At 40.4% G+C, this 24,507-nt stretch overlaps 1 protein-coding gene across 1 annotated transcript; it reads left to right on the forward strand.

Moving 5' to 3' along the window:
* Positions 1-218: 218 nt before the first annotated feature.
* On the forward strand, positions 219-20,112 carry VKORC1L1 (vitamin K epoxide reductase complex subunit 1 like 1). Its single transcript, XM_081940714.1, has 3 exons — positions 219-603; positions 12,210-12,319; positions 14,960-20,112. The coding sequence occupies exons 1-3, from the start codon at positions 410-412 to the stop codon at positions 15,184-15,186; spliced, it is 531 nt and encodes a 176-aa protein (XP_081796840.1). The 5' UTR covers positions 219-409; the 3' UTR covers positions 15,187-20,112.
* The last annotated feature ends 4,395 nt before the right edge of the window (positions 20,113-24,507 follow it).

Genomic DNA, 24,507 nt, shown 5'->3' on the forward strand with positions numbered 1-24,507 from the left:
TCACGCAATAAATCTCAGCTTGTGAGAGCAAGAAACAAAACCAGACCACGAATACAACACTTTGCACTCCTTGTTTCAAACTGCAAATCTCGCGATGTCGTTATATTCTTAAGAGACAGGTGGGCGGGGTTGCCTCCCGCGCTCGCGAATGATTGGTCAGCTGGTTTCGCTTCTGTTACGACGGAAAGCGCCACGTTCTGCTCAGAGCCGGGAAAAAAAGGAGGAGAAACACCCATGGCCCGGCAAGCGGTCGACGCCAGGAGAAAGTGGGCGTGGTTTGCCTTACGGCGGCGAGCCAATAAGCGAGTGGTCCGCGCGCTCCGCATTTCGGCGTGTTGTGGCGTGCCCTGCGCGCGCACAAGGGCGAGGAGTCTCCTGCCGGGTCCGCCTAAGCGAGGGCTGGGCTAAGATGGCGGCGCCCGTCCTGCTGCGAGTCTCGGTGCCGCGCTGGGAGCGGGTGGCCCGCTACATCGTGTGTCTGGCCGGCATTATTCTTTCGCTCTACGCCTGCCACCTGGAGCGTGAGAAGGGCCGCGACCTCCAATACCAGGCACTCTGTGACCTCAGCGAGCGTGTCCGGTGCTCCTCTGCCATCTCCTCCAGGTCAAGCAAGCGGGAGAATACGGGTGGGGGTTGAGGCGGAAGCCGCCAGGAACTGTTGGGATTTGCTCCGTTGGCGAGCCGTGACTGTGCGAAAGTTAGGAGAGCTGCTGAGTGTTTATAGAGTTGCTCATCCTTTCTCCAAAACGATTCTGATTCAAATTCACTAGTCCCTCAAGTTTTGGAGGGGGTCTTTCTTCAGCCCTGAGGCTTTGCCTAAAACCCCTCCGTGATCGAAAACTTATTTACTAATACAAGAATCGCAGAACTAATTCATTCCCAATATTAGTTTCTCTCTCTAAAGTCTCCCTTGTTAATAATGTTGGCCTGTGTTACAGAGCTGTTAATCACAGCTAAAGAGATGCAAAGAGTATTGATTGTTTTTCTGGACCAGTTTTCTTCAGATCAGAATGATGAATGTTGTTTTTAATTAACAAGAAAGGAAAGAAAAGGGAGAAGGGAGACAAAAAGTAAGGAGATGAAAAAGCTTAGTATTGCAAATAGAATAGAATAGAATTCTTTATTGGCCAAGTGTGATTGGACACACAAGGAATTTGTCTTTGATGCATATGATCTGTACATAAAAAGAAAAGATATGTTCATCAAGAATCATAAAATACAACACTTAATGATAGTCATAAGGTACAAATAAGCAATCAGGAAACAATATCAATACAAATCGTAAGGATAAAACCAATAAGTTACAGTCATGCAGTCATACGTGGGAGGAGATGGGTGATAAGAACGATGAGAAGACTAATAGTAATGCAGCCTTATTGAATAGTTTGACAATGTTGGGGGAATTATTTATTTAGCAGAGTGGTAGAGCAAAATACTGTAACACACCAACTAGGTTTAGTTAAGCAGTGTTGATATTACTAGCATTACTATTAGTTACTAATTTATTAACAAAAATTGATTTTAATGAGAAACCCATTATCAAACTCATTTGATAATGGCTGATCTTTTGAAACCTATTGTAATTACCAATCATTTCCTGTTTATATCTTGTGAGTGAATTTTTAGGGAGCTTCAAGACTTTACAACTGAATTAAATGGAAAAGCTCCATGAAAGCTCAAAACATTGAATTAGGATCTTTCCATTACTCGTCTAGCCTGTTAAATGTTGTCTCCAGGGTAGGTTGCTATTCAGTGTTGATAAATTGATTTTATGAGTATGCTTAGTGCCTGGATGTGGTTGTTGAATGGACTGAAGCAGAGAATTGAAAGAATGGGGTGAGGCTGCATTCACTGATGTGGGTGTGAACCTGAACTATTTTTACTTTGGCTGATACTGTGTAGGCTTCAATAATCAAGAGCTTGCGATAATTTTTTATCTGATGTCTGCCGACCCTCACTGAATGAACTGAGTGGGTAGTTTGTAGAAATTAGGGAAAGGAAACATTTAGAAAAGTCAGATGTATGTGGAGGAAGACTAAATTCAACAATGCCTGTAGGTGTCTCTAAAGTATGAGTATGCTATTGCTTACTAGCAGAATTTCAGTAGAGTTTTGGTGTGGTAACATTTGGAGCCAAATGCTGAGTAGAGGTTTCTTATGGAACTAGGCCTGTTGCAAATAGTAAAAAAGGTTCCTTTGATATGAAATGCATTTGTGCAGAACATATCAAAGCATGTATTTTATTATGGCTAAATAGATGTTCCTGCTCCAAAAATGCTTATCACTTAACAATAAGTACTTTGTGTCTTGAACTTAAGTGTTGAAAGAAGCTCAAGTTGGACATTTGCTGACAATCTTCAACATTGTTAGATATTGCTTGGTTTACTCTCAGCAATAAAAGAGGTTCTCAATTTTTTATGCAGGTATTTTCCAAAGTTCAGTATTAAAAATAGGGGTCAAAATATTCTTGCATATCACTGCATTAACTTCTTAGTGCGTATCATTGGTAATTTTTCCCCAGAAGATTGACTTGCTGCTGTTTAGGTTGGATAATATTTTACAAATATAGAGATTAGTTCTACTGTTTTGTGTGTTCAATACTAATGTGTACTTGCAATCATTTAATTTTTGCAGTATTCACACAACTATTTATGAATCCAGTAATGTTCACTTTTTCAGTCTACTTTAGCTTAGTGGAGAACAGTTTTTGTAGATGGCAGATTTATAAAACTTGCAAGATCTCAAACAACGTTACATAAAAAGTTCATATTTTTAGTTTTTTCAATTCAATGCAAATGCCTCAATGTTACATTGTTTACATTTGTTGACTTAAAATTGGGAAAAATATTTTTGCCACTGCTTTAAGTGCTGGATATTGGGGTTGTTGTTTTTTAAAGTTCAGAACCAAATTGTATATGTACTGTGCAAAACGTAGATTAAACCCATTTTGGTAATAGAATCCTTGTTGTTTGGCTTATCCCCACCCCCACCCCGCTCTTCTGACAATATGATATCTTTTCAGTTGATATTATCAGTTGCGTTCAGAGTTAAATTGCCTAATAAGATACACTAAGAGTCTTTGACCCCTATTCCCGGTTGGCCAATAAAGATTTCCCAATGAAACTGACCTATCTTCATTTTTCTCTTAGAAAAACTGTGCCTTGTTCTGGTTTGAGGGATAAGCATTGTTTGGATTTCACCTAATACACATCAGTTTTAATTAACAGACAGCTAGTGAGTGCAATCATAGTTAGCTTGGTTGGCGAGTAGGATGTCAAATCTAAAGGGTCAGTTCAAAATCAGAATAATGTAAGGCTAGTGGCTAAGCCAGAAAAACTAAGTAACATAAAGGAATGTCAATCATATAAAATGACTATAAAAAGTATAAGAATAGCACTAGTGAACCACTTTAGCTGGAGAACTACATTTTTCTACAGACCATTGATTAGAAATAAATCGGGGGAATGTTTAAAGTGGGTAAAACCAAGAAGAGCTCTTTGCTGTGTTTCATCTCCTTTTTTGCCACTGGATTTGCTTTCTTTGAATTGAAAAAAGGGAGCAGGGCAAGAATTTGTTTACTCAATGTCTGAGATTGCTCTTCTGTATTGCACGCCTGATCTGTTGATTTTCTTCTTTACTGAAAAAGAAGTTCCTTCCAGGGAAACAAATTTGCAGGGGAGGACATGTTTATTCCCTCCTGCATTATTAGGCTTGTGGGAGATTAGATCTTAGACAAAGACAGAGAGAGCAAGTCCTGGTTTCTTCCTTTCTTTCTAGAAATTAATTAGAATTGATTATTTTCTAGTCCTGCATCCCTGCATCAGTCCAGAAATCCTGAAACAAATCTGTGGACCACTTGCAAGAGTTTCTAAGTGATGTGTGTAATTAAGTTTCATGGGAGTAAGAATACTTGGTTCTGAGTTCCCTTGAAACTTGTTGGATGGCATGCAAAGACACTGTGCATTTTTAACAGAACTGCAGACATCTCATATGCATATAGAATAGGTCCTCGACTTACGGCCACAATTGAGCCCAAAATTTCAATGTTTAAGTGAAACATTTGTTAAATGAGTTTTAACCCAGTTTATGATATTTCTTGCCAAAGTTGTTAAGTGAATCACTGCAGTTGATAAGTTAGTAACTTGGTTGTTAAGTGAATCTATTTTCCCCATTGACTTGTCAGAAGATCACAAACGAGGTAATATGACCCAAGCGCGCTGCAACGGTCATAAATATGAACCAGAGACCAAGCATCTGAATTTTGAGCATATGATCATAGGGATGGTACATAGGTCGTAACTGTGAAAAACAGTCATAAATCACTTTTTTCAGTGCTGTTGTAACTTCAAACAGTCACTAAATGAACTGTTGTAAGTTGGGGGCTACCTGTAATTACTTTTCATGTTTGCTATGCCTTGAAAGAAAATAATAATGTCAGCCTTGCAAATCCAGAATAGTTAGTAACGCTGTCTTCATTTGTGTTTTAAGTTAGCCATTTGTAGCTAAAAAAATGTTAAGTATTGTATACACTCTCTTTTTGATTGCCTAGCTTCCTATAGGTGACAAGGAAGCTGAACATTTTTAGCTCCTTACTAAATTTGAGATTGACTGACTTCTGGCAACAGCAGCACTTGTAGAGCATCTCTTCAGGGTTGAATCTCCTGCATGTTGTAGTTCTTGCTAGAGAGGGCATCTTCTACTAGTATCATATTTTCAGAAGTTGAGTAACATCTGAACATTTTAGAGTTATCGGACACTTGTGTGCAGAGGAAAAAACAAACATTTTCCAGTGGTTTTCAGTTTAGAATTAGGAAATGTCAGTAAAATTGTAAAGTGGTTGAAATAATGATGCAGGAAAGGTGTGGCACTTAGAAAGTGACAAAGGGGAGCTTGCTGAGATTGTGTCCATGGATTTGTTTTGTTTGATTTCTTGCTATGGATATATGACAAACTGATCAAACTGGATTTGAATTTTGAAAAGGTTTAAATTGAAACTGGTATAGCCAGTATCAAATAACTGTAGCTAATTCGACCTAGGCAAGAAAACAAATTGCATCTTTTTGTATACAGTAATCTAAGAATAATGTAACAGAACCTTATGCACTTTTATTTAGATCTGTATTCATTAGCTTGCACAGTTCAAATAATGCTAGTTTCTGGTTTCTGTGAAAAGTAATTGGACATAGGGCTTTGGCTAGATTTGAGCGAAAAAGGATTTGTCTATCTCTGTCTCAGTAAACAAGTGTATGTCCCATATATCTGAAAGAAAATCTTGTGGGCTACTGCAATATCTTTAGGTGAGTAAAGGTCAGACAAAGGAAAGAACAACCCTTTCCCACTTGTTTCATTTCTCCAGCCTTGTTGATTTTTAGTCCACTTGCATGTGGATATTTAATACAATATAATAAAATAGCAGAGTTGGAAGGGACCTTGGAGGTCTTCTAGTCCAACCCCTCACCTAGGCAAGAAACCCTATACCGTTTCAGACAAATGGCTATCCAACATCTTCTTAAAGACTTCCAGTGTTGGGGCATTCACAACTTCTGGAGGCAAGCTGTTCCACTGATTAATTGTTCTAACTGTCAGGAAATTTCTCCTCAGTTCTAAGTTGCTCCTCTCCTTGATTAGTTTCCACCCATTGCTTCTTGTTCTGCCCTCAGGTGCCTTGGAAAATAGTTTGACTCCCTCTTCTTTGTGGCAACCCCTGAGATATTGGAACACTGCTATCACGTCTCCCCTAGTCCTTCTTTCTCTTAAGCTAAACATACGTTTTTGTTGCTCTTCTCTGCACTCTTTCTAGAGTCTCCACATCTTTTCTACATCGTGGTGACCAAAACTGAATGCAGTATTCCAAGTGTGGCCTTACCAAGGCATTATAAAGTGGTATTAACACTTCACGTGATCTTGATTCTATCCCTCTGTTGATGCAGCCTAGAACTGTGTTGGCTTTTTTGGCAGCTGCTGCACACTGCTGGCTCATATTTAAATGGTTGTCCACTAGGACTCCAAGATCCCTTTCACAGTTACTACTACTGAGCAAGGTACCACATGTACTGTACCTGTGCATTTCGTTTTTGTTACCTAAATGTAGAACCTTACTCTTTTCACCATTGAATTTCATTTTATTAGATAGTGCCCAATGTTCAAGTTTGTCAAGGTCCTTCTGTATCTCTTCTGGAGTGTTGGCTATTCCTGCCAGCTTGGTGTCATCTGAAAGTTTGATGAGTTCCCCATTTATTCCCTCATCCAAATCATTGATGAAGATGTTGAAGAGTACTGGGCCCAAAACAGAGCCTTTGTTGTTCTGTTTAGATATTACTAATGGTCCCACAGTTCAATTAAAAAAAGCTTCCCAGTATTTCGTACCATGATCAGAAATCCAAAAGTTGTTGCCTGCAGCTTATGATAGGAAAAGAACAATACAGAAGGAGGGGAAAATCAGAAGAAAAAAATAAGTGTATCTCTTGGTTATTAGTTCCACATGTAGTAATGAAAGCATTGGGTCTAATTACGTGAAATTATGCTGCTGCTTCCTTTCATAATTTCATGGCTGCTGATGGGAGTTGGTAGGATCTCTCAAATGTGTATTTGGGCATGATGAAGAATGCTTGAGTGTAATATCTTCCCCTTCTGACAGTATGAATAATCGTAATTTTGTTGGTGGTTATGCCATCACTCTAGGAACTGGGAGAATGTGAGTTTTAGTGCCGCCTTGGGCACAAAACCAGTTGGATGACCTTGGGCCAGTCACTTTCTCTCAATCGTAGGAAGAAAACAATGGCAAGCCACTTCCAAAATTTTGCCAAGAAAATTGCAGAGATTTTCCAGACAGTCTTCAGGAGTCAACACTGATTCAAAGACAAGAATAAAAAGGGAAAGAATCAGTGGACGAACTAATTAGTTGCTGCAGAAAAATTGCATAGACTGACAGTGTGACAAAGTCACAAAAATTCTTCACTGGAATATTGCCTGCGGGCAAGAACCGGTGGGGCCACAAAATAATAGAAAGTAATAGAAAATGATGACGCTAAAGTTCTCTGGGAGTTTACAATTCAAACAAGCACCTGCCACATAACACTCGAGACTTTGCAATTATCGGTAAGAAAAACCAAAAAGTATGAATTGTGGATATGGCAAAAGAAAACAAAGATAGTACCAATAGTAATGGATTCCTTGGATGCAATCCCAAAACATCTGGAACACTGTTTGAATACCATCGGTATTAACAAAATAACCATCAGTAAATTGCAAAAGGGAGGTTTACTTGGAACAGCTTACATCTTATGACAGTGCCTTTAATACCGTGTTTCCCCGAAAATATGACCTGTCCTGAAACTAAAGCCTTGCCACGTATTTTGGGTGGGCAAAAATATTAGCCCTCACCCGAAAATAAGCCACCTGGACAATCCCACCCCCTCTGGCCAAGCAGAGCACCGCTTGCCGACCTAGCGGTATCCCGAAGGCGCCAAGCCGCAGGAACAAGGTGGGGGGCAAAGGCGCTCGCGTTGCTTGGTGCTTTCGGGGTACCGCTAGCTCAGTCAGCGGCGCTGTGCCCAGCTGAAAAGGGGGGGTTGCGGGCAGCTGCTCTCTTGCGAGCAGGCTCCCGAAGAGCCGGCCACAGCCTCAGGGTCAAATGGCTGTGTTGCGCTGTCGCAGCAGCAACACAGCAGCCATGAGGTGGCCACGCTTGTGAGCAGCCGTCCCGCAACGCAAGCGCCTGTTCTCCACCCTCCGCCTCCCGCGGCTCGGCGCCTTCGGAATTCCCCTAGGTGAGTGAATGGGGCTCTGCATGGCTGGAGAGGGGGGTTGCGCGAGCAGCTTTTCTGCTCCCCGCTCGCACGACTCGCAGGCTCATGATGCCCTTGGCTAACTCTACAGTACCTGCAGAGCCAGGGCATCTCCGCTGCTGGCGCCGCCCACCGCTTGAGTTTTTTTTTGTGTGTGTGTGTGGCTTCCAAAGCACGGAGGTAGGATACTGCTCTGGGAGTACGTGCTATGGTTGTACGCTACCATAGAGCGTACTTCCAGAGCGGCATCCGTCCTCCGTGCTTTGAAAGCCGCAAAAATAACCCCAAGCGGCAGGCGGCGCCAGCAACAGAGATGCCCTGGCTCTGCAGGTACTGTAGAGTTAGCCAAGGGCATCATGAGCCTGCGAGTCGCGCGAGCGGGGAGCAGAAAAGCTGCTCGTGCAGCCCCCCTCTCCAGCCATGCAGAGCCCCATTCACTCACCTAGGGGCATTCCGAAGGCGCCGAGCCGCGGGAGGCGGAGGCGGCAAACAGGCACGTTGCTTGGTGCCTTCTGGGTATCGCTAGGTCGGTCAACAGCGCTGTGCCCAGCTGGAAAAGGGGGTTGCCGGGCGGCTGCTCACGAGCGTGGTCACCTCATGGCTGCTGTGTTGCAGCTGCGACAGCGCAACACAGCCATTTGACCATGAGGCTGTGCCCGGCTCTTCGGGAGCCTGGTTGCAAGAGAGCAGCCGCCTGGCAACCTAAAAACAATAAGCCCTCCCCTTTAATAAGCCCAAAGCCATATTTCGTGGGTCAAAAAAATATAAGGCCCTGTCGTATTTTGGGGGAAACACGGTATTGTTAAACAATAATGGCTGCCTATCTAGGTCATTGGGAAGGACTCAGTAGGTAGTGGAGGATAAAAATGCCAAGTCTAGTCTATACATCTGGCTGACTCTGTGACGAAGCGTACTAGTAATAATAACAATAGGTGCATATTCATGTTGTTGTTGTTAGTTGCAAAGTCATGTCTGACCCATTGCAACCCCATGTACAACATTCCTCCAGGCCTTCCTGTCCTCTATCATCCTCTGAAGTCCATTTAAGCTCACGCCTACTTCTTTGGTGATTCCATCCAGCCACCTCATTCTCTGTCATCCCCTTCTTCTTTTGCCCCTCAATCTTTCCCAGCATCTTCTCCATTGAGTCCTTCCTTCTCCTTTGGTGGCCAAAGTACTTGAGTTTCATCTTCAGGATCTGGCCTTTATAAAAAGGGAAGTCAGTGTTGATCTTCTCTGGGACTGACCAGTTGGATCGTCTTGCAGTCCAGGGGACTTGCAGGAGTCTTCTCCAGCACCATAGTTCAAAGGCCACAATTCTTTGCTCTCAGCCTTCTTTATGATCCGACTTTCACAGCCATACATTGCAACTGGGAAAATCATATTCATATTCTGATGGTCCTCTGAAAGCCTCCATAAGGCTCTGCATGGCCATTTTGGTGAAGTGGGCAGGGTTTCGGGAGGCAAAAAATGCTGTATTCAGTGTATAAGACGCACCCAGATTTTCAGCCTCTTTTTTGAGGGAAAAAGGTGCATCTTATACTCTGAAAAATACGGTATATGTCAAATAAATACATTATAAAAGTATAGAACTTGCCTTATCATATATTTAATTTTGTTGTACAAGGTACAATAAAGTAAACTAAAACTAAAAGTATTTGGCAACTGGATCTCTCCACCCAGTATTCTCTGCCCAACCTTCTGTAAATCTGCTGCTGAAGTTTTGTATTAAACTCCAATAATCATGATTTATTGAATCAGCCCCAGATGGCTAAGTTAAGCCAGCATGCTAAACCATTACTAATGAATTTCTTAGCCACATTACTGCAACCCATTCTGCACAGCTAAACACTGTCCCTATTCAATGTACCATCTATTCCTCCCATCTGCAATTGTTCTCCTTGGAGTTGCCAGGATCAAAGCGTGACTCTTATACATAAAACACGTGTTACTTCACTAGCATCTTTTTAGTTCCTAGGATGGGGTGGAAGAGAGCAAAGGATAGTTGGGTGGCACAGTTATTTTGCAGTTCACGTTTTTAGTCAGGTGAAAGCTGTTTACCAACAAGCAATCTGACTTACATTTTATGGTTGGCAGTTGCTTACTAATGGTTGTCCCCAACTGTTCTAAAAAGTTGCAATAATTTACAAATCAATTTTAACATTCTGTTCTCAAGCCGAAGATAGTGTGGGCCCAGCATTTTGCATTGTTGTCTTGAGCAGTCAAACTCTTATGCCAATAGTCAAGGATAAGACAAAGTGTGACGAAGTTCAGAACTGTGGGCTCTATTTTACACGGTGTATGTATATATTGTACACCCAGTGCATGATTAATGCCAAGTTGCCAGTATTCGTGCATTTCTCAAAAAGGTTCATTGAATTGGGTTGCAAGCCCCATGTTTTAGGGTTCAGGAGGCTTAGACTCATTCACGCAGTGTAGGCTATGAATACGATAATTGAATTAACTAGTAATGCAAACTTCTCGGAGTAATATTTTAAAATTGATGTGTTTAAATCAATTTGCCTTTCTTGTTTCCCCTTTTCATTGATTGAAAATGAAAATGATTCCAGAGTAGGGCTTAGTTAAAAACTACCAGTCTAACTGGTCCCCCACCCCACAAAAAAATCAGATATGTACTGCTTCTTAATCTAGAGTTGTGGTGGCACATTGTTTTGGAAATATTTAACTGGTTTTTCTGGTCTCTGAACAAATAGCAGTTTTTGTATACTGATTCTGAATGTTCAGTATTCAATTTAGTCCCTAAATATCATTTTTACTAAGAATAGAATTGTTTCTCCAGGCTTTCTAGGGAAAATGTCTCCTCGCCTTGAAGCCTGATCCCCTTTCATATGTCAAAGATCAAATCTGTGAAAGAGCTGTAAGGCTAGAATGACGCATTGCTCTAAACCAGGGGTGTCCAAACTTGGCAACTTTAAGACTCGTGGACTTAACTCCCAGAATTCCCCAGCCAGCAGAGCTGGCTGGGGAATTCTGGGAGTTGAAGTCCACGAGTCTTAAAGTTGCCAAGTTTGGACACCCCTGCTCTAAACCATAATATGTAGAGCCTCTTTCTATGCAGTTCCACAAATTATTGAAAAACTCTATAAACAAAATCTCCAACTGTCTTAAAAGTGGGCAGATCTCTTCACATAAGGACCCTCAGGCTCCTAAAACACAGCATTTCTTAAGCCCTATTTCATTTGAAATGCTAAGAGTTAAACCCAATTCCTTCTTATAAAAGAAGGGACACAATTCTTTGTATAGTTTGATATAATGTTATTGTATGGTTAAATATATATTCTATTTAAGTGATTTATATTAATTTAGTATATTAATGCTTAGGATTCTTCATCTGTTAATCATTAGATTTACACTTTTCTTTTAATTTGTATATTTTTCTGTATTTCTCTTTTTTAAAAATTGTGATAACATTTTTAAAATACCTGATTACTTCTGCATTAAAAGCAAGCACATCTACTTTCAACCCATATCTTCTTCCCCACCAATTTGGCTCTCCATTTCAGAAATGTAGAAATGTGCTTAGCTTATCTGGAAGTTAGTCATACCTTTAACAGGGTTCAGTCTGATATAAGCAGATGATTCATTTACTTCTGTATTCAGTAATGCAGATTATTGCTTTTCACCTGTATTCTGATTTAAGCTTCCTGGGCTGGGGGAGGGAGGGGAGTGCCTGCTGAGTCACATATGGTGTCTCATTATGAGTCTGCATGGGTGTAGGAAATGTTATCATGAAAAGAGAAAAGTACTCTACAGCCAGGCATTTTAAAATTAATTTTATGGACCATAGTTCATTACTGAAAGTCAGTTCAGTGTAGTGGTTAAGGCATTCTGGCTGGAAACTAGGTGATTGTGAGTTCTAGTCCCACCTTAAACCCAAAGCCAATTGGGTGACAGTGATAGTTGCTATTTGAAATGAAATTTGCATAGATTTTTCCTCTGGTTTGCATTGGTGATGATGGATTCACATTATTTAGAATGGATCTGCACTGCTAAAGATAGGGCTTAGTTGGATAATGGGTAGCATTTTGTTTGTGATATATTAGGGCTCACACATATTGCTAGCATGCCTGTCTTGTTTTAGATTAGCGTGTTTTAGCAACTTTAATAACCATTTATTACAGTAGCTTTAATAAGTATAGTTTATTGTTGACTTGTATTATATATTGTGGATTGTTTGGTAAGCCGCAGTTTGTAATCAAGATTTAGCATAATCTGAATGTTCAATAAATTAGAAGGGAATACCATCCACCCCATCCCATCCATCCATCCTATAATGCTATATATTTATTACCTGACTTGTTCATAGTGAATGGGGGTACATAAGTGCATTGTGTGTATAGATTTGTATTTTTATTAAAGCAAGTGCTTACCACTTAATACTTAATGGGCTGTTTTCTTTCAGATGGGGTCGAGGATTTGGCCTACTAGGCTCCATTTTTGGAAAAGACAGTGCAATAAATCAACCAAACAGTGTTTTCGGTCTTGTATTCTATATACTGCAAATGTTGCTTGGTAAGTAGCAGACTGTCATCTCTCACTCCCACCTACCTCTTCCTTATGTTTTGCTCCTCTAGGCAAAAAGGCAGGATATACATTTTTTGGTGGGTGATTATTTCAGTCTAGTAATCAAAATCTTGTACAATATGTATTCAGTCCTAACAATTGTAGCATGTGCTTCACCAATCTCCCATTGAATTCATGCCTGCCTGACAAATGTGATGTCTAAGTCACGTTCACAGCCTCTCAGCAGTGCCTGCAGATCCCAAAGCAAAGCTGGAACAAGTTGTTAATTCCCAGGGATTTCAAAGAAGGGTTTTGGGGGGGAGGGTGGGGGGGAATCAACATTGGTGAAGTGGGGCTGATAATCAGTTTCCTCTTTACTTCCTTCCGTTATATAGCTAGAATTCCCTTCCCAATCTTCTCCATGATGTGTCCACTCTAGATCCAGGCCAGATTTTTGCAAATAGCCACTGTTTTAGTTGCTCTTAGATGACGGCAAAGAAAAATTCCCTCTGAACAACCAGATTGGAAAATTCTAATAAAAATAAGCCCATCTCTTTCCCCCAAAACCTTAATAATGAGATTTTAAATGATTATGCACAGGTAATCATGATGCATTACACCCAATGCTGTTTTTGTGAGTGTGTTTGCAGGTGTGTGTAACAGTGTCTGCTCCTGTTCACCCCTGTCTGCCCTTGCCTCTAACATCCTCCCACTCCCTCTCTTCTACTCTCCCTACTGTCAAGACTTCAGGTTGTGGGCCCAGGATCCATTCTCTGTTTGCATGACATTGTTGCTGTGTAAAACAATATAGGGATGACTTGTGCATCTTCTTCTTCACCTGAGACACGGCAGCTGTACCCGCAGTGAGTTTGTATGAATTTTCTGAAGGAGTCCTAGAATCCTCTGCTTCAGCCTCTTCACCGGTTTTCTAGTTCTGTTATGAAGTAACTTTTGGATTTTCAAAGAGGGGCAGCACATGTTTCGTAACTGAGCAGACGCTAGGAAAATGCATATTTAATATAATGAAGAGAGTATTTCATAACTTGTATGAAAACTAGATTTCGTACTTTATGCTAAGCCATTGTTTGTTGACTAATTATCGCGGATTGCTCACATATCAACTCACTGTAGTATTTATATATATCACAGTTCCCATACTGTATTATAGTAAAACAACCATTATTGGTTCCCATACTGTATTATAGTAAAACAACCATTATTATTATTTAATTTTCTTCATTTAATAAATTTTTATGCTGCCCACCTGCCCTATATGGCGACTCTGGACTGCTTACATATTTTATTTTATTTTAATTTATTGCTTAATGGCTTAATTACATTTTCTGAGCCCAGTCATAATGTTGCTTCATTTCCTGAAGACAGTTAATAGAGTGTGGAATCTTCAGAGTTTCACGCAGTCTTCTTCCTCGCCTGTCCCCAGTTTTGTGCTACTTCTCCAGCCTGCAAATTCACCTCTTCTCTCTCCCTCCCCCCCTCCCTCCCTCCCTCTCCCTCTCTCTCTCTCTCTCTCTCTCTGTCAAAAATAAACTTGGGAAATTTTAACGCTTCACAAAATTAACTGCAAGGTAAAGTTTTGCAAACCGAGATTTGAATTGCAGTTAATTGTGGGTCGTGCTTAATGCCCACACAGCATTGTATTAACGTTAGTTCCAGAAGAGCTCGGCCAGCTGCTGTATGTTTCTTCCGTTCTTAAAATCGGTGGGCTGAGAATGCTGGCACTTTTCCTTGTAGACTGTACTTAATGGGCCTGCTAACATATAAACTAATGAGAACCTTTAGTACAGTCTTGAAACGCTTGAATAATTGGGAATGTATCTGTTGAAAGAAGGAATGTGCACTGTTTATTTAGGTTGGTAGGAGAGATGGATATCTACTTGCTTGGCATTTCTGATACTAACCATCAGCCATAAGCGCTTGATCCAAAGCATGTGATTCTTCTAAGTGAGTAGATTGTTTTCTACATTGGTCAGTCAGATGGGACTGGGAAAGTCCATGATCAGGGCATGAGGACCCCATTCTTTTTCATTTTAGCAACAGAAAAGTAGAGGCAGTCTGCCTCCAAATTTGGAATTGCCATTTAATCAGAATTATGAACAGCAATGGATAAACCTCTTCTTATGCATGTATCTAAAATTCTCATAAATTCTACTCAGCTAGTGAACTTTGCTGTATTTGAACAATTATCCATAAATTAGATGTTGTAGGTGTTTGCTGCATTTTGGAAATACTTTGCGAGTGGAATCAGCTACCCGGAGAACTGGTGGGCTCCTTTTCAATGGATGTGCTCATGTGGAGACCGGACAGTCATTTGTTTGGAATGCCACACATTGGATTCTGGCATGAAGCAAGGTCTCCGGCCCTTTCCAGTTTTATAGTTCTGTGGAAAAAGGCATTGCTTGTTTCCTTCACATCAGCATGCAGTGAACAGCCTTTGACTAATTGGTTCTTAAGCCTTCCAGTTGAGGAGAAAGCTCCTCCTTGAGTGAACTAACAAGACTTTGAAATGGTACCAGACAGGTTTGACCACATTTTGCACTTCTAGCCCCTTGCCCTAAGTTCTTGTTGATCGAACAACTGCTTGCAACAAAAGGAAGGCCCCCACAGTAACTGCTTGTCTTCTTCTTCCAGGTATGACCGCAAGTGCAGTAGCAGCGCTGGTCCTCATGATGTCCTCCATAGTGTCAGTAATAGGATCTTTGTACCTGTCTTACATTCTGTACTTTGTGCTGAAGGAATTCTGCGTTGTCTGTGTCATCACATACTTGCTGAACTTCGTTCTCTTGATCATCAACTACAAACGACTAGTATACTTGAACGAGGCCTGGAAACGGCAGCTCCCACCCAAACAGGATTAACTGCTTTGCAAATTTTTGACTGACATTTTGAAGGCCCGGCTTCCGTTTATCTTTATTTCACAGTAAACAGATTTTTTTAAATTATTATTCATATCACTTGCTTTCCCCAGGAATCATAGCTAATTCAGTTAGAGTGACTCAAAGGATAGGGGCCCTGGGTAACTTCTCAGTCAATAGCTATGGTGAGGAACTGTTTGTGAAAGTCTTAACCTGATCAGAGACAAGCTTTAACTCTACTTTGAAGGAGCCCACAGAAGCATATTCTTTACTCCTCCTTTATCCTTCCCCAAATATTCCAGGTAGGCTATAGGAAGTCTCCCAGCTCAGTGTGAATTGAGGTGGGCGAAGTCTTAACTGGGAGATCATGATTATTCTAGACTTTATAGGTACCATAGGGAAACATTGCCCTGTTTACATTATGTGTATTGGTAGCCAAGGGAATTTGACCACATAGATGCAACTAAAACACTTAACACAACTTGGTGCATAGTGGTAGAAAAGACTGGCCAAGTCCTGGCAAAGAAAGAAGGTCAGCACAGCTCAGCCAAGTGATGACTTGAAGCATAACTTTTGAAGAACGGTTCTTTGTGTTATTGATATGGTTTTTTTTAATGTAAATCGAAAATTAGCTTGTTTCCCTGGAGAAGATTTGCAACAAAAGATCTTTGCCAAGATGCTTTTTTCCCCAGGATATGTCTAAAGAAAAGGAATTCAATGGCATTAAAAAAAGACCCTGAACTAGGTTGGGTTTCCTTGGATGGAAACAATCTTTGTCTAGGGATGCTTAGCAAGGGAAATGGGGCACCTTGAGTTCTCCAGACCTCATCAGTAGGAAGCCTGTACAAATGGGAGTTTGAGGGGCAGAATTGACTGTGTACTGCAGAAGATGTAAGACAGCCCAAGAGTGTTAACCAATTTGATTATAATATTTCTAGCTGCTGTATAGAATTACAACTTGACACTGGATCCCAGTAACCCACTGGGTAAATGAATGCACTGAAGAATTAGGATGCAGCCTCTCTGTGAGCTTTTTTTGTACATAGGTTCCACAAAAGTGAAGAGGGGAGGGGGGGTGTATAAAGAAATGTCAGTGGAGGGTGCTTTGATGTTCCTGAGAAATTCCCCTTCATTTAGTGAAGCTCGTATAGGAAACCCAGATTATGGACAGAAATAGATTTATATCTGTCGAGGCAGAGCAGTTTCAAATCCCTATGTACAAATTTGGCTAAACCTTAGGGAGATGTCCATTGACTCTTCCTCCCCCAGTTAGGGTAAAGGAAATAGATGGTAAAAAATTGGCCCAAGAGTCAGTCATGGTTCTACTTGAAAGAGCAACTTGAAATAATTTCCCATTCATATCGTCCTAAAATGCAGTGGTTTTTTTTTAAAAAGTGCCTTCTGTCTTACAAACCAAATATTGGGGGTGTTTGAAAAATTGCCAGGCAGAAGGGTTCTTGCATGCAATGCTTTTTGATGAATCAGACCTTTGCAGTATGTAGAAGGTGATCCCTTGGGCTGCTCTTATACCAAGGCACTCTGGCATCATAAACGGTTCCTTGTAGGACATACCTGGAGGTTGGGGATATTTTTTGAGAAGGCAGGCTGCTGACTTGATTAGGACAGCTTTGAGCTCTGCAGTCCATGCTGACTTCTGCTTTTCCTGCTGGAGTTCTTTAGAAAGAAGACGCTTTTTCTCAGAACATAAAATTTTGTCTGCTATACTTAGATCTAGGGCTTAGTTTACCCAGGGGTCTCTCAGTATGCCTCAATATGACAAGGAGGCTTTGGAGAACCGTTGCAGTTTCTTATATGACAGCTGTGGGCCATAGCTGTTCCAAGCAAACCAGAAGAGCTGCTCCTTAGCAAGATTGCCGTGTTTTTTCCTACAGTGGCAGATCAAGGAACCTGTTGCAGCGGCCTGCTTATCATTGGAGTGCAAGAAGGTGACAGAAATTTCCAGAGACTGAATGAGTTACAGGATTGATAGGATCGAAAAGGAGTGCTCTATGATTGAAGCAGCTTTTGGAAGCAAAATGCAATCTGCCAGCAACTTCTTGTGATGAGTATTCACCAGTTGGACTCCCTGAGATCATTAAGACTGTTCTGCTCACATGATGGAAATTTGGAAGACTTGTATTAAGGGTAGTAACCAAATTTTGGTGTCTATTATAGCAGAAATTGCTGTGCACTTGGGTCGTAACAGGCTAACTAAAAAGATCAGGCCAGAATATATCCAGAATACAACAAAGGGCATTGTTGCCAAAAACTTGAATCCTGTTGTTTTCTTACCATCGATGCTTGCTCCTGCTTATGCCCAAGAAGAGTGATCTTCCTGAAAAAGCTCCCTTTTAAAATTCCAGTTGGTGTCTAAAACCTTTCCTCCTGCTGCGTCTGAATGGGTCCTCTTTTTGTGTGTGTCATTTTCTTTAAAAAGAAAATCAGCATTAAGGTATAAATGCAATTCTCTTAATGTTGTGTAAAAGTGCAGGATTTTATTTTCCAATGGGAGCAACATCTGCTGAAGAGGGGATGTCTGACAGTATTTAAATGCCTGCCAAATGAACAGTCCAGTTCGTTTATGTACAGAACTATGGTGGAACGCAAGTCTAATGGAAGAAGACAGGTGTTTATGGTATATATATATATATATATATGTATGTATATATGTATTTTAAAAAAAACACTAAAATCTGCTTGTTGTCCTTGTCAAAGAGTTTCTCAGAAATGTATTTTGTATTAATCAGAGTACAGTTAAAGCTTGTCTTGAATTTTGAAATTAGAGCTGATGGGGGGGGGGGAGTATAATTTACAATTTTTGTTACATTGGTATGTGGAGAATATTTTCAAGTTTATACCCTCACTGATAAAATTTTATTTTAAGACATTAATGTAACATAGTGTGAGACTTTATTTTTTTACATGTCTGCAGATGAGATGGGGCTTTTCTATCTTTCTAAGTAGAGATTTCCATTATCTATACCGGGGTGTGGGCAACTATGGCAACTTCACGACCAGTGGACTTCAACTCCCAGAATTCCTGAGTCAGGCTCTGAAATTCTAGGAGTTGAAGTCCACAGCTCATAAAGTTGCATAGATGCCTATACACCAGTATCAATTATAGGGGATACAAGGAAGTTGTAGTTTTCTTCCTAGGACTTCCCGTCTCCCCCAATTTCTTGGGTGGGAGTGCAAGCAGACACCATTTTTCCCTCTGCTGAAAAGTTATCTGTTCTGCTCATTTCTCGTTCTAAGTCAACGCCTTTTAAATGTTGACTCTATTTTTTTTCTTGTTCAAGAACAGAGGTGTAAATGTATTGGTCACCTTGTGTACTTTGAAGCAAAATCCTGACTTCTGTACCCCTCTTCCCCCATCTCCCAATTTCATTAGTATTCCGTGGTGTTAAAACGGTCTATGCAGCCATAGTTTGTGTTGGACTCGTTCTCAATCAGGTCCCCTTCATACATGTTGGGAACCCCCCTCACAACTCCCAGAATTCCTAGGCAGCTGAAACACTTTGGGCTGAGGGCCAAATTAGACAAGCCAATATTTTTTTAACACAGCGTAGCCTCCCCTGCTTGTGCGTTGTAATATTTGCAAGCCTTCCAGAAAGCAGGTGGTAGGCAAATTTCCCTGCAGGTGTGCACTCTCTGCTGCCTTCCTTCTTCTTCCATAAACGTCATTTGTTCTCTTTAAGGCGGCAATATTACTAGGTTGCCTGGCCATACTCCCAAACCTGTTTGGATGATGGAAGATGCAGCATGTCCCTGTTTTTCGCAAGTGCAGCTTTCACTCTTGCTTCGCTCCCAATTCCTTTCTTTTTATTTGGAAAGCCTAGGAGCCCCTGCTCTTTGGCTCTGTCTCATCACCTAAGCTGCTTCTAATTTTATGCCAGTGAGGAAGGAGGGAAAACTTTTTCAGTGACAAAAATTTTGGGGTTGTATGTTTTTTTTTTAAAGTGTCCCAGAAGATAATTTTCTTGAAGATCAGTTTAATTCTACCTACCACCACCACCCCAAATCTCCCACTTCTCTCCCACTTGTTGATGGCTCAGAAGGAAGAAAGGGCCCTGACACCTTTTTCCAAGAAATCAAGGTTTTCCATAGGTCAGACAAGCCCTTTTTCTAAGATTTCTTAGAAATCTTCATACATGGGAGTCAGTATGGTTCTTAGTGCTTGTAATGCAGTTTTGAATGGATGACAGCTTTCTTGAGATACCAGAAAATCTATCCATGAAGCAGGTGGCTCCATTGCATCTAGGCAATATACATTCCCAGAAAAGGGAATGTATATTGCCTATATTCTGTCACTTGATTTTCAGGAGGAATCAAGGAGAAGTAGCAAGAGAAATCCATATCCTTGGAAGAGGAATTTTTCAACCTAGGCAACTCTTCAAGGAAAATACCAGAGTGAGCTCTAGTCCAGAATGAGATGAAAGTTTAAGAAAATAATTCCTTTGAATTTTCTGATTCAAAACAAAGTCAAAAGTGATTTTCCTTTTGCAGATTAATATCTCCTGATCTGTATGAACAAAAAAAAATGGTCAAAACAAATTCAACATTTGCTTGGATTCTTTCAAGACCGATTAAACATGACCTAATAAAACTAGTTTAAAAAAAAGGTGAAGTATTCCGTTTCCATTTTTAAAAAATGTATTAAGCATGGCCTAAATATTCAATGTGTGTTCTGTCTTGTACGTTTGATCTGACAACTTTTTGATGTGCTTCGAACTCCAGAACATCTCCATTTCGACTGGAGTCATTCCATTCTTATTTTTTTATTTTTTGGTTCAACATAGGACTGTGACATTCTGAGATTGAAATTCAATTTTGCTAACAGGGGAATTAAAACCATGTAAATATTGTAAGAATGTTTATTTGTTGCACATAACTTTTTTGGTATAAAAATAAACGTAGAAATTATCTGTGGATGTGTTTGCAGAATGTTTTGTAATCTCCTGCACTAATTTGTCTCTAGACTTCACTGAAATCATAAATTCTTTGACTTTTGGTTACCAAACACCAGCCATTTCTTGTACTTTTTAAAATAGAGGATTCGTGTTGAAAGTGCCACTTTTAAACCAAAAATCCATATAGGGTTGCAATGGCTGAATTCAAGCATTGTGTTAAGCCACGCTTTCTTTAAGGACTGTTCCTTAAAGGAATTGGCTGAATTCATAAAAGTTAAGGCATAAGCCACTGGTCATTAATCATAGTGACTAGGTTTATGCAACATATGATTTGCTTATTTGTGACAGTATTTTGTGACAAACATACAAAATTGTATATTCATTAAATAATGGAAAACTATCACAAGACCCCAATTTAATATTGGGTTCATAGTGGGCTGTAAGCCATAGTTATGAGTGTTTTGGTTTGGCTTTGTGTGTTATGGCAACCCAGACATTGTGCATTTACAGACTATGGGTAATATGTGTGTGGAGCGATACTTTTTTGACCCTTCAAAGCATCTACAGTATAATGGTCTGTCAGATGGATAATATATTGTTGACAGGGACTTCCTTGTTGACTTTTCTCATACACACAAAAACAGAGAGAGGGAGGGAGAGGGAGAGAGAGAGAGAAAGAGAGAGCTCTACTGCCACTGAAGGAAGACATGGAGGTGACACATATCCCACAGAGCCGCCCAGGGAAGAAAGAATGACCTCTAGAACTGGGAGAGTTAAGAGATTAACCATGAGAAGGTGAGTGCTTTGTGATATGCTGTGTTTCTAAATTGAGACACAGCTTTTCACGAGAGAGAATTCATATTTGTGTTATATCGAACCTGGAATGTAAGACATACTCTTTTTCTTCTACAATACACTAGTCCAACTCACTGTGGATTCATTAGCCAATCGGCCTTTTACAAATATTTTTCTAGGTATTCTGTATTGACTGGCAAGCCGGCAGTTCCTTGCAAACAGTCATGCTTCTGAGGTTCTTGCATTTTTTAATGGGTCAATCGAACTGCCCTCTAGGAATGCTCTAGTAAATATAGTTATCTTATATTTACAGTGAGTCAACCCTTAATTGTGAGAATGCCCCTCACATTTTTTATTATTTTGTTTTGTTCAATAGAATCTTTCCCAGGGACCTGGGATAGGCAGATATTGATGTTTGATGATATTGGAAATATTGTTGCCGGAGGTAAGCTCTCTTTTGCAATTGACTGATGATGAATTTGTCAATGCCGATGGTGTTCAAGTGGTGCTCAATTTGTTTTGTGATTGCACCCAAGGCACCTATTAGTATTACCCTTCCTTGCCTTTGCCATAGTTGTTCTATTACTATTTGTAGATATTTGTATTTTGTTATCTTTTCCAGTTCATCTGCTCTCTTCAGGTATTGCCACGTCCACTTTCCAGACTTTTTTGTCTTTTGGTTAAAAAAAAATTTATAAGATTAAAAAAAAATTTAATTGAAAAGTGTGTTGTTCCGGGTACATCTAATTTTAGAAAATAATAATCAAAATGTTTACGGCAGTAGTCATTACATTGATATTAATCCTATAGTAATAATAATTGCTTCTCCATTTTATCAAATAGCCCTTATAACATTAGTCCTTTTCTTACATTTCCATGTTTCTAACTTCTGTTTTCATTAGCCAACCATTGATAAAACAGTTCCCATGTCAAAAAGTATTCAGTTTCCTCTTTTTCCTTAATTGTCAATGTCGGTCTATCCATTTCTGCACATCCTAATACTTTTTAAATTACGTTTTCATCTGTTGGGATTTCTTTTTTGCCTTATCAAAAGTTGTTAAGTTTGGATTGTTATGTGGCAGTTGCCTGTCAGTTTGAATTCCAAAGTTTCAGAGCACTTTAGCTTCTTCATTTCTCGTGACTTTATGGTTCCACCAGTTCTTGCGGGCAAATTATTATTATCAAATTTATTTGCTGCTTATATCACAGTTCAAAGTAGCTTGAGTCCATCAATCAGTTCCACCGTCAGGAATATCTTTGCCAAAATTTCCAACGTTCATGGTATTTATCAGGCACTTACACAATCCATGCTATCAGGCATGCCACATTATGTAAGCTACTCCTGTTTGTGTTATTTGAGTTTCATTTGTGCCTGAGGCTTAAGTATCAGACCACTTTACTGTTTCTTTACCTAAACCATAGTAAATGATGTTGGGGGGAAAATAAGATATTGTTTCTGCTACTTAAAACTCGTCAAACTGTCATAGAATTCAGCATCTACAATTTAGTAAATGATTACCAAGTTTATCAAGTGAGAGCTAAGCCAAATAGCTATAAGAAGAGGAAAGAGAAAGAGGGGATTGGGGCAGGAGGAAAGCTTTTTCTTATATATTAGTTGTAAGATAATGTTATAATCCATGGCATAGTTTATTTATACTTTATTGATCTTTCAGAGACAGATTGAGATGGAAAAGGTATTTTGGGGAAAGTGGGAATCAACAGGATGACCCAGCCAGGAAAATGAAAAGCAGAATCTTCTTCTTCCCCATTCTGTAGCTATCTCCTCTTTTTCAAATTTATCAACCAATGTCATTTCAACCTTTTTTTTTAAAAAAAAAACCCACTTCTCCATATAGGACGACCTTGTTCTATTTTTCAAATTCCTTTTCCTGTGGAAATGAAGCTTAGTTTTAACAACCTGTGGTTTGTGATTAGTGCAGCAGCAGCATCTGTGTGTGTAGGGCAGTGATAGGATTCAAAATTTTTTACTACTGGTTCTGTGGGTGTGGCTTGGTGGGCGTGGCAGTGGAAGGATACTGTAAAATCCCCATCCCTTCCCCACCCCACTAACCTGCTTTCCAGTTCCGTTCTCCTGTTCAGGACAACAAAAGATCAGCTGGGAGGCAGCAGGGCGGGGCCAGCCTATTTGCCGGTTCTCCCAACTCCTCAAAATTTCTGCTACCAGTTCTCCAGTACCTGTCAGAACTGGTTGAATATCACCTCTGGCGTAGGATCAAAACAGTCAAGATGGTGGACACAGCAGCTCAGTGGATGCCCTGGCATCCATTGATTGCAGCATCAATGCACGAAATTAAGGGCTGGGGTTTGGCGTATGCACTGCCAACCTTATCATCTTGCCCGTTTTTATTTCCTCTTACGGAATCCAACTGGTTCAGTGTCTTTAGGTCAGCTTAGCCGCAAAATCTGAAATCTAATGTTCTGAATTTAGGTACAGGAGGTTTGTCCTCTGTCAAAGGAACTAGGAGTCCTTACACGTACTTAGAGTACAGTCATTGAACATCCAATATGAGGCTATTGATTGATTTTAAAAGCTTTATTTTAGCAATATAAGCACCTCACTTTCACTCTTTCAATCACACAAATCACCATGTTCTAAGAAGTATTTCTTGCTGTTAGTCAAGTGACAAAAGGGACAGAGACGTTCAGGAAGAGTTATTTGAGATGACCTTCAGTGGAGTGGAAGATGGGAATTCAGACTTCTTTCTTCAACTCTCTTTCTATAGCTTTCACACTGTAGCTTGGATTGATAACTGATGACTCTTCATCCATTTGCAGAGTCCTTTCCTCTTTGTGGGGGGTCATTAGGCTGTTCCTGTTTGGGCCCTTATCATGACCACTAAGTAACCTCATGGACTGCAAGAAAGCCTACTGGAATGATGGATTCCAGAATTCCTTATCCCTTCACATCCTAGGGCACCTTGGAATCTCTCTGAATGGCTTCTGTTTAGGCATGAAGAATCAGATGTCACTTTCAACAAGTGCAATAATTCTTCTCTTTAATGTTGGTCCATTAACATATTTTATAATGAGGGATGGGTTTCTTATGCTTTCAGATAAAATGAGAGTTAATGCTTGTAAAGTGGCTTCTTTGGAACAGCAGAATTTCTTGGAATAATCCAAGTCATAAGGAATAACGACGATTCTGATAGTTGATCCTCTCTGTGTCTGTAGAGATTCTCAGTCATCCAGGTCATGGTTGTCCCAAAGGTGTTTTTTCTAGAGGCAACTGAACTTTCTTGTCTTTTTCTTATGAGGACATTTCGCTTCTCATCCAAGAAGCGTCTTCAGTTCTGACAGGATGGTGAGAAATGGAAGGATTTATATTCCTTGCAGACAGCTGGTCATTTGAATTCTTTAAGACAGTCCTCGAGGTCACTTGGAGATTTATCTGTGTCTTCAGGGTCACCTGATCTTTCAACGACCCTCTAAAACGGGGGTGTTCAATTCAAGGCCCGGTGGCCGAATCTGGACCATGGGGTGCTAAGATTTGGCCCACAGGCCCTCCCTGGAAACACCAAAGGACTGGCCTGCGGTGACTCTGCCAGTGAAAACAGCTCGGAAGTGTAAAAGATTGGCTGAAGGATGAGGCAGGACTCGG

This window comes from Natrix helvetica, assembly GCF_964273705.1.
Source record: "Natrix helvetica genome assembly, chromosome: 2".
NCBI lineage: Eukaryota > Metazoa > Chordata > Lepidosauria > Squamata > Natricidae > Natrix > Natrix helvetica.